The sequence below is a fragment of the Kogia breviceps genome, chromosome 2 (genome assembly GCF_026419965.1).
Source record: "Kogia breviceps isolate mKogBre1 chromosome 2, mKogBre1 haplotype 1, whole genome shotgun sequence".
Classification (NCBI taxonomy): domain Eukaryota; kingdom Metazoa; phylum Chordata; class Mammalia; order Artiodactyla; family Physeteridae; genus Kogia; species Kogia breviceps.
Genome location: NC_081311.1, coordinates 73,610,217 through 73,627,165, shown reverse-complemented (window position 1 = coordinate 73,627,165; position 16,949 = coordinate 73,610,217). Strand labels below are relative to the sequence as shown.

General features: G+C 42.2%; 1 protein-coding gene across 4 annotated transcripts in view; it reads right to left on the bottom strand.

The window, feature by feature from the left end:
• CCDC6 (coiled-coil domain containing 6) overlaps window positions 1-16,949 on the bottom strand; it is a 114,733-nt gene that overhangs the window by 54,361 nt on the left and 43,423 nt on the right. For all 4 annotated transcript variants that reach the window (XR_010838971.1, XM_059055076.2, XM_067025607.1 and 1 more), the window contains exon 2: window positions 5,537-5,686. Coding sequence is in view for 3 of the 4 variants with exons in the window: in XM_059055076.2 (XP_058911059.1) it covers window positions 5,537-5,686 (150 nt within the window). In the remaining variant the exon portion in view is untranslated. The remainder of the gene's footprint in view (window positions 1-5,536; window positions 5,687-16,949) is intronic.

The following is a 16,949-nucleotide window of genomic DNA, read 5'->3' as shown; positions in this document are numbered from 1 at the left end:
CCTTGGGATTACAAAAAACTGAGGAGAAAATCCATGAGTGCTAAAACCACTATCAATCTCAGCAACAACAGATCTTCCAATTGGCATTGGTGATGGGTGGTTGGTGGTTAACAGTTAGGCAGTGGAATTAAGGATTTTTTTTTTTAAAGTTTTAAGACTGAGGGACCAATGGACAGAATCATATCAAGAGTGACAAGACAAGTAAGCCAATCATTAGAGCATTCTGTTTATGCTAGCTCTTAACGATCTGAGCAGTCCAGAATCTTCCATCACTGCAAAATGAGCCTGACTTTGCAAGGAGATCCCGTGTATTGCTCTCCATGACAAACAGATGCAACTATGACAGTGAAACTAAGTAGGACCCTTCAGGGTCTTACCAGGGAGAGATCTCCATCCTATCCCTGTCCCTGTTGGAACCCCTGCCTCTTGGTTTGTAGAAAAGCTTTAGCCTCCTTGGCCTTCTCTGAGTTCCAAAGAGCAAATTTAATCACAGAAGTGAGAAAACAGTCAAGCAAGACAGAATAATAATAGTTTAGCCATAAAACAAAGTCAAAGACCTTTAGTTCCTCTTCAAGGGCTATAAATAATATCCTAAGCCATATCCTTGAGTTGTTTTGCAGATACTAAAACCCCCACAAGGTAGAAGAAGTTAGCTGCATGCTGACCACGAGCACACATAGACCCCAGACCAGTTGGAACCAGAAGGTTGATGACTGAGATTCCTGAAACATCACCATTACCTCGCCATCAACCAACCAGAGAATTGTGCACGAGCTGATCATGCACCTTGTAACCCTCTCCCCTCACGTTGTCTTTAAAAACCCTTCCCTAAAAGCCATCAGGGAGTTCAGGTCTTTTGAGCATAAGCTGCCTGTTCTCCTTGCTTGGTGCCCTGCAATAAACACTGTACTTTCCTTCACCACAACTGGTATCAGTGGACTAGGTTTTTTGTGCATCAGGTAAGCAGACTAAAGTTTGGTTCAGTAGCAACTGCAGGACTGTGAGCTCTAAAAGTCAGTGACACAGAAGGAGGTTTCAAAAGGTAAGGACAAAACAGGCAACAGAATTTTTAAATTTCCTTTTTAGAAAGTAAGATATTTTCCAATTACAAAAGTAATGCGGGGCTTCCGTGGTGGCACAGTGGTTGAGAGCCCGCCTGCCGATGCAGGGGACACGGGTTCGTGCCCCAGTCTGGGAGGATCCCACATGCCGCGGAGCGGCTGGGCCCGTGACCCATGGCCACTGAGCCCGCGCATCCGGAGCCTGTGCTCCGCAACGGGAGTGGCAACAGTGAGAGGCCTGCGTACCGCAAAAAAAAAAAAAGGTAACACACATTGCTTTCTACAAAATGAGAAGGAAAGGAGCATAAGAAAATTAACATGGGGGGGTGGTGGTGGGATGAACTGGGAGATTGGGATTGACACCTATACACTAATATGTATAAAATAGATAACTAATAAAAACCTGCTGTATAAAAAAAGTTTTATAGACAAAAAAAAATTAACATAACCTATAAGCTCAGCACCCAAGTATAATTACAGCTAACGTTTCAGAGAATAGTCTTTTAGACTTTTTTTCTAACATAGATATTATATATCATATTCTTCTAAAGAGTTTGCTCATAAAACATTTCTTATAAATTTTAATTACAAATTATGATTAAACTAAAACCTCTCTTCAAGGCATTCCAGGGCTGAATTTAGTTCTAATGTAGGCTTGGCATTAGACTAGAAGGCTCTTTTCCAGACATTTTTCACCAATCCGGTCAATCAATCCCATGGTCTGAGCTTTTAGGCAAGGGTGTTCACAAAATCAAGGTAACTATCTTGCAGATATATACAAAAATGAGGGAGGAAAGCTGCATGCTTTTGTGTGTGTGTGTGTGTGTGTGTTTGTTTCAGACGGGCATAACATATTTGGAGACATGTAAGCTATCTTCCAAACTTGATCTTCTAAAAGGGCAAAGGATGTCCACTCATCTACACTTAAATAAACTTGATTCAGTTTTTAAAGGTATTAGATACCACCTCTATCATAGCAGATGGGAAGGGAGGTATCTCCTCTATAGTAATAATCTCGTTTTGTTCTCAGGACTAAAGAATTCCTTTGAAATGCACATAAAAGCACTGTTCAATCACTATTGGAGACAATAGCCATAGAACAAATGACAAAACCAAAATTGTTTCATAAATAGCCTCTAAGCAGCCTTTGGGTGAAAAACGCTGAACACTTCCCTGGTGAACAGGTCAATTTACTTCTTTGTCTATCAGTGTCACCTGCAACACAGGTTCTCTTAGTAGGCTATCATAACAAGGTCTTATCCAGAAGCAAGCATCCTAGAGAGTCTTATTGAAGTAATTACACAGTTGGAAAAGTCTACCGATACCAATTACTCTAAAAATCTTCCAGATGGAGATTAGTTCTACCATACTGGGTGGCAGAAGATGTGAGCCTTCAACAAAGGACTGGCTGAAATCCTTCAGGAAAGCCTGGGGGATGGGTACAGTAGGCCTACAGCTCTTCTTCCCTGCATCTATACAAGATCCTTCCAACTGGCCAACGGTAGGAGGGATTCTTGGGTATTTACCACAAAATGGCATGCTGTGACATCTGGTGTCTCAAGGGGGGATCACCTACCATGCCACAGAATAGACACAGCTCCAGAACTTGCCAGAGACCTCAACCTCGAACTACCTGCCAACCGTGTCCTTTCAAAAGGAAGAACCAGGAGTGGGGAATGAGGAGTTATTTTTTAATGGGTTCAGAGTTTCAGTTTGAAAAAGTTCTGGGGATGGATGGTGGTGATCGTTGCACAACAATGTGAATGTACAATCCTCAATGCCACTGAATTATACACTCAAAAATGGGTGAGAAGGCAAATTTTGTTTTGTTTGTTTATGTTATTTATATTTTACTACAAAAACAAAAAATATATATGGCGTAAGAACCAAGCTGAGAGTCATGAGAGATTGTCTCAGAGACATGCTGACCATCCATTTGTCCAGATTCGACAGGTGAGACCACTGACGAGCTACAGACCCACCTAGAGCTCCCGAAACAATAGACTCACACCCTCGGACGGGACGCTTTGTTTTGACTGATGGCAAACATAAGACCCCGCCATGTGAAGACAAGCGCTCCACATGACAGACTGCTTTAGGCAAGAACAGTTTCTTGTGCTGTTCAGTGTGTTTATTATTCAGTATCTTTAGAAAGATCCACGCACCTCAAAAAAATCTAAGTTTTTTTTTTTTTTTTTTTTGGTGCTAGGCGGGCCTCTCACTGTTGTGGCCTCTCCCATTGCGGAGCACAGGCTCCGGACGCGCAGGCTCAGCGGCCCTGGCTCACAGGCCCAGCCGCTCCGCCGCATGTGGGATCCTCCCAGACCGGGGCATGAACCCGTGTCCCCTGCATCGGCAGGCGGGTTCTCAACCACTGCGCCACCAGGGAAGCCCTCCTAAGTTTTTAATATATGAAAATTTTTTTCTCTTGACCAAGCAAAACTATTTCTTTTAATGTAAGAATTGTGAAGAAAAATCACTATGTTTTTCCAAGTTATAGCTTTATTTATAGGATGCTCAGAGCTTAAATTTTAAGTTCAAACCTCCTTATGCCAAGTATATTTCTATAACTAACCTCCTTTTCGTTGCACTTGTCTCTTGTGCTTTCACTCTATTCAGCAGCTTATTTTAAGGGACATCCATGTCCTTGGAAAGTAGGTGGGTCATGATAATAAGTGAATGAGAGATTAGTTATAAACGACACACTACAGACCAGTCACAATGAAAATGAGTCTTTACAGAGAAAAGGAGTATAATCTGGCTAGGTTTTGACTGCTTTATAAGTACTTTAATCAGACTCCAAATACCAACGACTATGCAAGTTGAAAACCAAAAAATGTTTCTTGAAGTGTTAAAAATTAGGACACCTGATTACACACTAAACTCAGAAAAGCAAACCATAATCAATCGCATCCTTATATTTCTAGAAGCAACATGCAGAATAATTTGTCTAATGCTGCCAAGGTGAGGTAGAGTCAAAGGTCAAACTAACCTTCTTCCTCATTTTTTGTCTAACTCAGAATACACAGGAATAAAGAAAAAGTTTCAATGCAAAAATTTCACCATAAATCTCTGCTAGACAATAATGCCTGAGTACCTCTATCCTTCACATTCCATCAGCTACCATATAAATCAAATTTTGTACAAGACTGCAATGGTATCTTTATTCAGTAATTAGGTAGGAAAATGAGAAGAAAAGAAAGATGGGGTAAAAGTTGCCTGGACCATTTTATGTTTTTTGTTTGTTTGCGGTACGCAGGCCTCTCACTGTTGTGACCTCTCCCGTTGCGGAGCACAGGCTCCGGACGCGCAGGCTCAGCGGCCATGGCTCACGGACCCAGCCGCTCCGCGGCATGTGGGATCTTCCCGGACCGGGGCACGAAACCGTTCCCCTGCATTGGCAGGCGGACTCTCAACCACTGCGCCACCAGGGAAGCCCCATTACATGGTCTTAACACTAAGGTTTCTGGTCTTCTCTTCTAACATTTTATATGTTAGAAGGTAAGAGAAGAATTTAGGAAGTTTTTTAAAAGCCCCTAATATCCTTTTGTTGTAATCTCACTAAAATATGTATTTCAATCAAATTAATGAGTGAAATTGTTAGTAATACCAGTGAATAGAAAATACAAGGAAGTATTCCTACCTTTTACAGCCATCTGCCAAAATGGTAATAGTGGTCCTCCTCAGAAAATTTTATACCTGCCCACTCTTTTGGACACGCTTTGTTAAATAATGAAAACTCAATGTCCTACTTATTCTCAAGTTCATATTAAATAAACCGCAAAATATTTGCACCCTAAACAAATTTTACTTTTGTACTTTGCTAGGAAGCTTCCAGGAAAACCAAACCAAACCAAACAAAACAGGAAGGGGAATCTCTGAACTAGAAAAATCAAAACTTCTATATGTTTTGTGTGTTGTCTTCTATACACCATTAGCGATAAATGTTAAGTTTCAACATTTGTTATTTGTTCAGTAACATATTACTCACCCATCTGAACACGATTGTGTAAAATTTTAACTATCACAGATACACATCTTTTTCTCCCCCCAAATTGACATTTCCCTTTGTGTCCTCATATATTCGTGCAAAAGACCCACTTCTGCTTGCCAAAAATGTTTATGTATTCATTACAGATTCAACATTAAAGGAAAAGAAATCTCGTATTTGGTGTTAATCCTCATAATTCCAAAATACTGCATACAGCATTTACTCCTGCGCTAAAGCCTCAGGCTTATCAGCAATTTCTTGAAATGCTCAGGGTATAAAATATCTTACCTTACCTAAGCAGATGAGCTAGGAACCACAGAACCACAATCTTGAGTATTACACTGCTGCCATCTTTACTAGGTATTTTTAATCTCTAAAGAATTTTAGCTACAACCTTATCAGCAAACGTTTCATGCAAAGTTTTGTATCAAAGTCATTTTTTTCCTAGAGAAGAAAACAGGCAGGGAAGATGAGAGAGAAGTACCTGCATCAATTTTCTGGAGAGCTCATTAGTGAGGAACTCTTCTTCCTTCTCATAATTTACAGCAAGGGTTTCTTTCTCCTTCTGCAAAGCCTGAATTTTCTTGAATAAAGTGTTACTGATGAATTCTTCTTCCTGCTCAGCCCGGGCTTGCTGTTAAAATAAAAAAGAGAACAAAAAAATATGTTAAGGAAACAGGAATTTACTAATTGAAATATAGTTCTTATTTCCAGAGAGGGCACCCATTTTAATTAGAGCTCTATTTTTAACTGTGAGCCAATATACCCCAAGAAGCATAAAACAGAGGAACTCAGTAGCAACCATAAAAGTAAATCTGTTACCCCAAAGGGCCTCCCTGTATTATGCATGGCCCCTCTTCTTAAAGAGATATTCCAAAGAAATTAACAAAGATTGTTTTGCAATTTTTAGAAGCCATCCCAAGTCAATCACCAGAATACAGAAAGCTTCTTCTCCTTTAGGGCAGAGGGGTTCAGTACTGGGGTATATGCATCGATTCATGACAACTCTCTACAACTCTCCACATTCCAAAGGTTCAGAGTTAAAACATCTAGGCAACATTTTTACTGAAGCAGAGAAGTACCTCTCGCTTAAAAATGAAATCGTCAAATCATGTCACCTCTTTAAGATGTTACTAAAAGGGTTTCGATATGCAATTTAAAAAGCAATGCAGATAGACATGGATTAATTTACATGTTCGTTGAATCGTTGCTGGAAGGAAACACAGCAAACGGCTAAAAAGTAGTTAATTGCAAAGCAGCACGAATCCAGGGAGTGAAGAGTAAGGATGGATGAGAGTGTCATTTTTCACTTATTTATTTCCCTACTGGGAATTTTCTGGAGGTGAGGGCACAGACAGGCATTACTGAGCATTAAAAACAGAAGAAAAGGGAGTCAGGCATAATTCAATGGAGATGAAAATATTTTTCTGCAGATCCCTTCCTCCACCTATGTTCTAACAGAATAAACAGAATAATGAGCCATCCCTGAAGAAAATTAATCTTTTCAGAAAAAGGGTACTTCTTTCAAATGGGCTCAACTCTATTCAAAGTACTTTTTAAACTGCAGCATTTTGATGTGTTAATTCCCAATAATGCATTCCTGTTTCATCTGCCAAGTCCAGGGAAGGAGAACTGCATCAATTCCAAGCCTCTAGTACCTGTCACTTATAATAATACAAGAGAGCTAGAGGGCAGGAGACAAAAGGGCACCTACATTAAACAGTTACCACACCTTTTATTGTAAAAGGTCCGACAACCATTCCCAAATCAGCTGGTTTGGATTTCTGTACATACGCACTGACTTCCCCGACACCCAGGCCCCCCTGAGAGCACTGATTTCTGGGGAGCCCATCCTCCCTGCTCCCCATCACTACAGCAGAGAGAAGGATGCCAGGGCCTGGAACTGCCTGCCTAGCAAATCTACCAAAGAAAGCCACGTGTATGTAGTACTTAGACTGAAAAACAGAGCTACGTAGAAAATGGAAACTTCAGGAGGAGGTGTTGCAGTCCAGTTCTTTAAGACAGCATTTTGGGATAGGCCGGGAGACGTGAACAGCAAAGAAGAACACATCAGCTAATAAGGTTTTATGACCAGCCAAGCACATCCCGGGAGCAGGCCCTAGGTTCCCAGGCCCTTACACACTCCGTAATTCATTAGCACTTCTCAAGGTCATACTCTTTACTCCATGGTCAAAGGAACACTGCCCAGGACTGGCACCTCCCCTCTCCTTTAAATTAACCTCCAACTCGGCTTTCGGCTTCAAAACTCTCAGACCTCAAGATCTCACCCTAGTGCAATGGGCAGGAATCCAAAGCATTTCTTTCAGGCATATCTGACACACATATCCAACCCCGCAATCTGTTTGAGCTACCTGTTTTTCTGGTTTTGACTGACAAAGTTCTATATGATTTGAATTCTGATTATTCTAAAAGCTACAGGACAAAAAAGGTAGAGAGGGGAACTGTAATGCCTTTGCAGGTGACTGTGCACTTAGATTTCAAAAGGTTTGCCATAAATTCATTTCATTATCAAGTCAGACTCAACTTCTTGTGTATTACCAGGCATTCCCTCTTTTCAGTGACTGGGAAATTTACCCACAGGCAGTAACAGAGAACCAGACTCAGAGGCCCAGCAGACTACCTCCCCCTGTGCACAAGGACCCAGAAGTGAGAAGCTGAGAACAAGAGGACAGGCCCTAAGAGTTTATTCATGAAACTTCCACCTCAGCCCCTCACCCTTCCCATATTTCATCCAATCATTAAGTTACAGGGGCAACAGGTCTCAGTGTAATATAAAACAAAACTCTGTGATAGAAAATAGATGAGTGGTTGCCAGGGGCTGAGAGGGGTGGATGTGGAGAATGGAGAATGACTGCTTCTGAGTATAGGACTTCTTCTGGGGTGTCAAAAATGGTGTGGAATTAGTGCTAACAGGGTGTGTAACCTGGTGAATATACTAAAAGCCAGCGAACTGTACACTTGAAAAGGGTGAATTTTATGGTATGTGAATTATAACTAGATTAAGGGAAAAAACTCTAATAATTAACAGGGTCCTGTATTTTTACAGAGCACTGGGTTTCCTTTGCAACTCTTCCCAGGGAAAGTAGCAAATTTATTATAAAAAGCATCGGGAGGACTTCCCTGGTGGGCCAGTGGTTGAGACTCCGTGCTTCCACTGCAGGGGGCGTGGGTTCGATCCCTGGTCAGGGAACTATGGTCCCACATACATGCCTTGCGGCCTGGCCAAAACATAAAATAAATAAAATAAAAAGGATTCGGAGAGGGCGATGTTTGAGCTAGATCTGCTCTGAAAGTGCCTTCCAAAATGAGTGATGGTTGTGAGAGACTCGAGCTTTAGCCAACAAAATTCTTCACCATTTTAGAGTAGCCACTTATTTCTAGGCAAAGCCCATTCATAGAAAACTCCACTCTCAGGACCCACCACTAGTGTGAGGAACTGTTCTGTGGAAGCTAGTTAAAGCCTTTCTAGCTTAACAAGGGGTTAAGCAGGCCTGGCACAGATTTTGTTCAAGCCTTCCTTTTGCTGAGGTTTAGCACGGGGGACTGTCACTCTGCATACCACTGTCATCCCAGAGAAAAACCACACATCTGAAGGGCAAGCCTCCAGGCCCCCGAAACATAAAACCCCAGTTCACCCTTTCTGCAACTGGTCATGGGGCACTGTTAGAAATTAACACGCAAATGAGGACAAAAGACAAGGTGCTGTATCCAATACAACCCCAGAGAAAATTGGTTAAAAGACCAGCTCCAGGCGCTTCCCTGGTGGCGCAGTGGTTAAGGATCCGCCTGCCAATGCAGGGGACACGGGTTCGAGCCCTGGTCTGGGAAGAGCCCACATGCGTCGGAGCAACGAAGCCCATGCGCCACAACTACTGAGGCTTCAAGCCACAACTACTGAAGCCCGCGCTCCTAGAGCTTGTGCTCTGCAACGAGAAGCCACTGCAATGAGAAGCCAGCGCACGACAACGAAGAGTAGCCCCAGCCTGCTGCAACTAGAGAAAGCCCAAGCACAGCAACGAAGACCCAATGCAGCCAAAAATAAATTTAAAAATTAAATCTTTAAAAGATCAGCTCTGACAACCAGAGTAGGTACCATGCATCACAGACAAGCAGGAAGCATCCATTTGGAATTCTCCCTGCAGCTTTCTTCCCATTCTTTGTGCATTATCTTCTCAATCTTACTCTTAAATCCTGGCTTTTTCTTCCCCTAAACACCAAAACAGGCCTTTTTATTTAGGCCGTAAAACAAATTACCTTTCTAATTTATTTCCCCCAAGCCAAGAGCTAAGTAGACAAAGGCCTAGGAGCAAAACAGGCCACATGCCATTTGCAAGCAACTAGGGGTCCGGCAGGTAGACAGAGCAAAGATAAAACAGGCTAACATGGAATCTCATCAGTTTTATCAAATCTATTTCGCTTTTAACTGCAATGCTTTAAAATCAGCATACCTAAACAAATTCAAAAATAAAACTATATTTCCAATGCTAAAATTTATTTTACAATTTAAAATCAAGGTTTGCCTATAATTCCATAAACTCTCAAAAGAAAATGTGAACCAAAAAATTAGGAACTCTTTGTTTTGCATATGTTTGTAGAGTTGAAGATTTGGAAAATCTGGGGGGAAATTTTTAAAAACCTGTGATTACAGATATAGAGAACAAACTAGCGGTTACCAGTGGGGAGAGGGAAAGGGGGAAGGGGCATTAGAGGAGTAGGGAAGTAAGAGGTATAAACAATTTAGATATAAAATAAGCTACAAGGATATATTGTACAACATGGGGAATATAGCCAATATTTTATAATAACTATAAATGGAGCATAACTTTATTAAACTGTGAATTACTATATTGTACACCTGTAACTTATATAATATTACACAGCAACTATAGTTCAATTAAAAATGTGATTATATTTTCATGTTCAATAAGGTTCTAACTGCTACATTCAGAAGCAGAGTGAATGTTGGTATAACCTTATTCACTTATCGGTGTCTGCTACTTTGACCCTCACCCAGCAGGGATCACTCAATGTCTACAGTGATGTGAGGACTAGAGTACAAAGCAAGTCCCCATCACTCTTTCCCCATCCTCCCAGAGTCCAATTAAAAATAAAAAAATAAAAAAAAAAGGAAAGGGAGAGAGGGGGGACAGACAGGAGCAATTTACCAAGTCCTCTGGGAAACGCACGCGCGCGCACACACACACACACACACACACACACACACACAAAAAAAATTCTTTTCTCTTGAGTCACCACATATTGAGGCAACCATACTCTAGGTGAGCACAATTTTCTGATAAGGAAATCATTCTCACCCACTGCTCTCATGACTGGGGCACAAATTTGATAGGAGATTCCCATGTGATTGTTTAGTGCTTCTGTTCTTTATCAGTGGTATTCTGGAGATCAAGGGTTAGTACAGAAAGGAGAATTCAAAAACTCAACAATAGCACTGCTGAAAATTCAAGTACCAAGAACAAAGTTATGTAAAATGATGCAACTCATCATCTGTCAAGAATTTAAAAAAAGGACAGTTTCCAAAGCAAAAAAATATAGGCACTATCTATTTCATACAAGGCATGGGTAAAGGATATAATCAAGAGAAAAGTTCAAGTGCCTACCAAGATAACACATTTGCATTTGTTTTAAAAAATTACTTTTAAGTTGAAGGCTGACTTGCTTTAATAACAAAAAATCATAATAAATAATAAGATACCTTGAAGCTCTAATGCTTAAGAATCCAGGCAGGCTCTATTTATTATTTTAATTATTTAAATTCCTTAAATTTAGGAACCTATTTAAATGTATTATTCTAATTACTTAAATTTATTATCCTGTTGCTTAGTCACTTAACAATACAAATTTTAATGATCTTAACACCTCAGTTTGAAAGAGCATCTGAAACCAAACTGTCAGGATAGCAGACACCACCCAGCACCAAGCCAGGCCACCAAGTAACACTCAGTTCTTTTCTCTGCTGTCCTATTTATTAGGTGCATCACTGCCCATATCAATTGTTCTGGGAGATGCTCGGCGTTCAGTAGAGCTCATGACTGATGGCTGGCACCTCTTATAGGATTCGCTTGAACATCGGTCATACCCATGGGTTTATCAACACAAACCACTATGGTATGGTTGTCCTGCACTGGCTAACACTAAGTGCCAGGACCGCAGGGGTGGGTGACAAGTGATACATGTGACAAGCCCAAAGCACACACCTACGTTCCCTCTATTAGAAGAACTAGGGAAATAAAACAGCAAAAATGTGACTTAAAAAAAAAAAAAGAACTAGGGAGGTGATGTCAATTACATGCCTAAGTATTACACCTCTCTATTGAGTCCGTGAAAGTACCAGGTAATTTTGTGCTTCCTTCACACCGTGTACCAGGCGGCAGTAAAAGCAATTAATAGCTGATGGATGAAGGCACTTATATTATTTATTTTCTTCCAGTATTGCCAGCAAATCACTAAATACACAAGAGCCAGAAGAGAATCATTATTAGCCCTTACAACTGGGCTATTCTGCCCCAGACACTACGCTCAGGCCACTGTTCCAGGACTGGAGGGCAAGAGAGCAAACGGCAACAAAGGGTGACTTTCAGGACAAGAAGAACTCAGAGAATCTTGATGTTAAAAAGGACCCTAATGGTGACCAAGTTTCATCAAGCTACAGTGCCTCTCAAACCAGCTTCAGTGAAAGACTGAGTCCTCACCACCAATCTGCAGGGGACAACACATCCCTCTGTGCATGTTCTATTAGACATGACCAGAACACAGCTCCACAGACATGCCTCGCCCCATGAATTCAACAACACCCAAACTGGTCCATGCCTGGCTCAGGAAGATAAGTCCACTGGTCACTTGCTTGGATACAGAACAGTGAGAAATTGCTAGGGAAGCTGCTAAATGTTTGCATGGGTTATGGATTAAGAATTTATCTCCCGGTGACAAAGAGTACAGGTCCACAGGCCAAACTCTGAATAGTGTCACTGGTGGGGGCAGCTGCACATACACCATCAGACTCTGGGGTCAGGCTGCCTGGCTTGCAGGGTACCTATGGCCACCTCCATCTGTGTGACCCCCGGGGAGCCATGCGACCTCTCTGAGCCATTGCTTTCTCCTCTGTAGAGTGAAAATAATGGCACCTCCTTCTGGGTTGGTTATGAAGACAAAATAACATAATTCACATCAAGAGCTTATCATAGTACCTCGCATGAGTAAGCACTCAAGAGGTATTTACAAAAAAGCTTGAGGAGGGGGCATGTACAGGATGATTCATGAGAAAACAGTGAAATCTTACAGAATCTCCATTTAGCTAAAAGAAATGGACAGAATTATGGCACATCCCCGGGGCGGGGTGGGGGAGGGGAACACAGTGGAACCATTTTAAAAAAAATATGGTTTGTATGTACCGTCATAAAAAGATGTCTCGCAACAAATGGCCAAGTGAAATAGCGAAGGTAAAGGTGGAAGGGCCCCATGTTGAGTTCCCAAACAAAAACCACACATCAGGGACACAAACCACTATGCATCAGTTAACAGAAACTATCTGTTTATGATCCCACGTACAGACACTAACTACCCTATCCTCACGATAAGCAAAGGCTTCAGACATTCAAATTCTCATAAACTATAAAATAACTTTACCTAAAACATGCACAAAGAAACAAGAGGATCACAAATGTGAAAGACATCAATTGACACAGGAAGGAAAATGAAAAGATGTAACACACAACTAACTAAAGACTAGGGTGAATAACAGTAGAGAAAAAGAGAGGGGGCATATTTGAAGAGATGGTGGCTTCAACTCTACAAACATATGCAATCTGAGAATATCCCGTAAGTAATCTAAAGAAAGACCTGAGGGAATTCCCTGGTGGTCCAGTGGTTAGGACTCCGTGCTTTCACTGCCCGGGCTGGAGTTCAATCACTGGGCTGGAGTTCAATCACTGGTCGGGGAACTAAGATCCCAAAAGCCTCAGGGCTCAGCCAAAAATAAATAAATAAACGCAGCTCCTCATCCTGTGTTTGTTTTTGCCCAATCTGCCAACCCTATCTGGTTTCCGAGTCTCTCACCATTACACCAAGTTCAGCTTTGGGGGTACAGCACAATACTCACACCCTTGCCCCTTCTTTAGCAACAGACTGCTGTTCAAGACAGTTTTCAAAAAGTTTCTTTGGTATTTTCTCATTTTTCCTCTCAAAATTCTTCATCTCCTACTGCAACAGTTACCAGATCCATAGTATACTCAAACTGCTGTTAAGTTCCCACTCCAGTATAACTCCCAAACAACCCCTTCCCCAAAATGAATCAGGCCCCCAAATCAGCGACCTTCTTTCCATTACAAAACAAAGCTGTGAGCACCTAGCAGCCCTTTCTTTGCTGAAGAAAGCAATCAGATTGATTGCTAAATTATACTAAAATGTGAAAGACTTTTTTCCTAATCCTGATGATTTTTTTTTTTTTTCCTCAGAAGACAGGAGGGCATAATAGGATACCTGCCTCAGTATTTTCATTCAGAACAAGTTCGTTCTATCAGTTACCTATTGCTATGTAACAGACCATTCCAAAACGTATGTATTATTTGTCATTATTCTAAAGGTTGATGGGTGGGTGATTCCTTGGTTGGTTTCATGGCGCTCACTCACAAGGCTGCATTCAGCTGGAGGTACAGCTGAGCTAGATGATCCAAGATCAAGGGGTAGGAAATAGATTCAAATAGACTCCATGTCTTAATGGCAGGGGCAGCCAAATACTGTGCTGGTGATTTTCAAGTGACCACACTCAACCAGAATACTTCCCTTTTTCAAAGCTTCTTCCCTTCTTTTGAAGGCACAGATTTCCTAAAATCTCTCAGGGTTTTTTGGTAATGGATCAGAATGGGAAAGGAGCAACTCTAGAATTTGGTTAGTGTGTGCAGTCAGATCTAAGTGGGAGGACTACCTACACTGGTAATGACCACCAACAAATTCAGTACAGTCAGAAGGTTTTCCCTTGTTAAGCTTACAGGATATACTTGTTCTCTAAACTCAATTCCTCTCTGGCTGACAGCACTAGAGAATGTAGTCTCCTGGCGAAGTAACAATCCATTTTCCCAATTATAAACACAGGAATGGGTCCTGCAGTACTATCATGGGTAATCTCAGATCTATCAGCAATAAGTAAAAAGAGATCAGACAAAAAATATCAGTGCCTGTCTCAAGCCACACAGATTTGTAAGAACAGGGCTCACAAACTAGACAGATGCAGAGATGTATGGACAGAAATGCAAAGGGAGAAAGGACCACATCAGTGTTGTGTGTTTATGGTTCACATCACTGATTAACTTCAATCCATGATCTTCACGTTGATTAAAAAGAAAAATTTAACTGAAGGCTTTCCTTTTTTTTTAAACGTCTTTATTATAGTTGCTTTACAGTATTGTGTTAGTTGCTGCTGTATAACAAAGTGAATCAGCTATACATAAACATATGTCCCCATATCCCCTCCCTCTTGTGTCTCCCTCCCACCCTCCCTATCCCACCCCTCCAGGTGGTCACAAAGAACCGAGCTGATCTCCCTGTGCTATGCAGCTGCTTCCCACTAGCAATTTTACATTTGGTAGCGTATATATGTCCATGCCACTCTCTCACTTCATCTCTGCTTACCCTTCCTCCTCCTCGTGTCCTCAAGTCCATTCTCTACGTCTGCGTTCAAGGCTTTTCTTTTATTACATTTAAAGAGCTCCACGGGGCTTCCCTGGTGGCAAAGTGGTTAAGAATCCGCCTGCCAGTGCAGGGGACATGGGTTCGAGCCCTGGTCCGGGAAGATCCCACATGCCGCAGAGCAACTAAGCCCATGTGCCACAACTACTGAGCCTGCGCTCTAGAGCCCATGAGCCACAACTACTGAGCCTGCGTGCTGCAACTACTGAAGCTCGCATGCCTAGAGCCCATACTCTGAAACAAGTGAAGCCACCACAGTGGGAAGCCCGTGCACTGCAACGAAGAGGAGCCCCCACTCACCGCAACTAGAGAAAGCCAAGCCCGTGCGCAGCAACGAAGACCCAACGCAGCCAAAAATAAATAAATAAATATATTTAAAACAATAATAAAAAAAATAAAGAGCTCCACGGAAACAGGTAACATTCAACAGGTAAATAATCTCCAGGGTTTACTTTGGCTCAAAAGCCATGGGGGAAGTTATGCATTGCTCTTGGAAGATGTGTCCTTAAAACAGGTCTTGGGGCTTCCCTGGTGGTCCCATGGTTAAGAATCCGCCTTCCAGTGCAGGGGACACGGGTTGCGATCCGCGGTTGGGGAACTAACATCCCACATGCCGCAGAGCAGCTAAGCCTGCAGGCCACAACTAGAGAGAGGCCAGTGCACCGCAGCAAAGATCCCTCGTGCTGCAACTAAGACCTGACGCAGCCAAATTAATTAATTAGTTAATTTTTAAAAACACACAAACTGAGGTCTCTATCATTTTCTTTCACAAGTAAACCACCAATGCCACACTCTCCATACCTCTACCTCCACCCCAAACACCCTGAGGTTTCTCAACCTGGCGCCGGGGCAGTGACGGAGAACCGGAGAAGAGGGATATGAAGTGTCTACAGCTCCACATTCTAGAAAAATGCGTGTTGCTTCTCTGTTGCCACCTGTGCAGAGTCAGGCAAGCTCTACGCCAAAGAATCAATAGGGGGAGCTGTGGGCAAGTGACCTCTACGGAACAGGAAGGCAGGCCAATTCCGGACAGAAAGACTGAGGGATCTGCCCCTCCTCCACTCTTCCCCTTATACAAGATACAGTCCCCCAAAATGAGAAATGGTGAAGGAAATGAAAAACGACAAAACAAAATTTTGAGCAAAGAATGAACTCACTGGCAGTCAATTTCACCCTGAAGGTAAAGTTGACTGCAAATGAATGATTCCAGATTGAATACTGGTCACACACGATTCGTCATATGCCTAACTTGAAGTTTCCCTATATCAGGAAACCTGTGCTTCTAACCACATCCCCACTGTTTCTGACATGGTAGGGATCAGCCTCATTGCTACTCCCAAAGACATCGCCCCCATATGCTCCCCCCTCCCCCAATAAGAAGTTCCCAACCAGAACCGCTGACAAGTGAGAGCAAACTACAGTCGTTAGATTTTTTAAATTTAATTCAATACACATGACAGAGTATCTCGTACATGGTATCCGCTGTGTGCACATGGCAGTGAATAACAGACATTGTCCCCGCCCTGAGGGGTGTATAATCCTTCTAGCAATTAAAGAAAAGTAACATCTTTTTTTTTTTTTTTTGCGGTACGCGGGCCTCTCACTATCGTGTCCTCTCCCCGTTGCGGAGCACAGGCTCCTGACGCGCAGGCTCAGCGGCCGTGGCTCACGGGCCCAGCTGCTCCGCGGCACGTGGGATCTTCCCGGACCGGGGCACGAACCCGCGTCCCCTTCATCGGCAGGCGGACTCTCAACCACTGCGCCGCCAGGGAAGCCCAAAAGTAACATCTTAATCCATACATTTAGCAATTGGGCTTGGAATGATCTTGGCTCTATAAAATAGCCTGAAGAACCAAGGGATTTAAAATGAGATTAAGATGCACAGAAGAAAAAGCTACGTACTGTATCCACTACGGTAACAGAAGACATGCTCTGGCACATAAGCACTCATACACTTGTTGAATATTGAGAAGCGTAATTGTACACAAATATACAAACTTTATATTATGTGTGTCTGTATGTGCGTATATATATATATTTATTTATAAATGAGTATTTAACTCTTTGGACTCTCTTCCTATAATAAATAATAAAGGCAGTCAGTGTTCAAGAATTGATTATATTTCTGTCACTGTAGCAGCCTCTTCCATATGGGCTCTCTTTTCATCCAC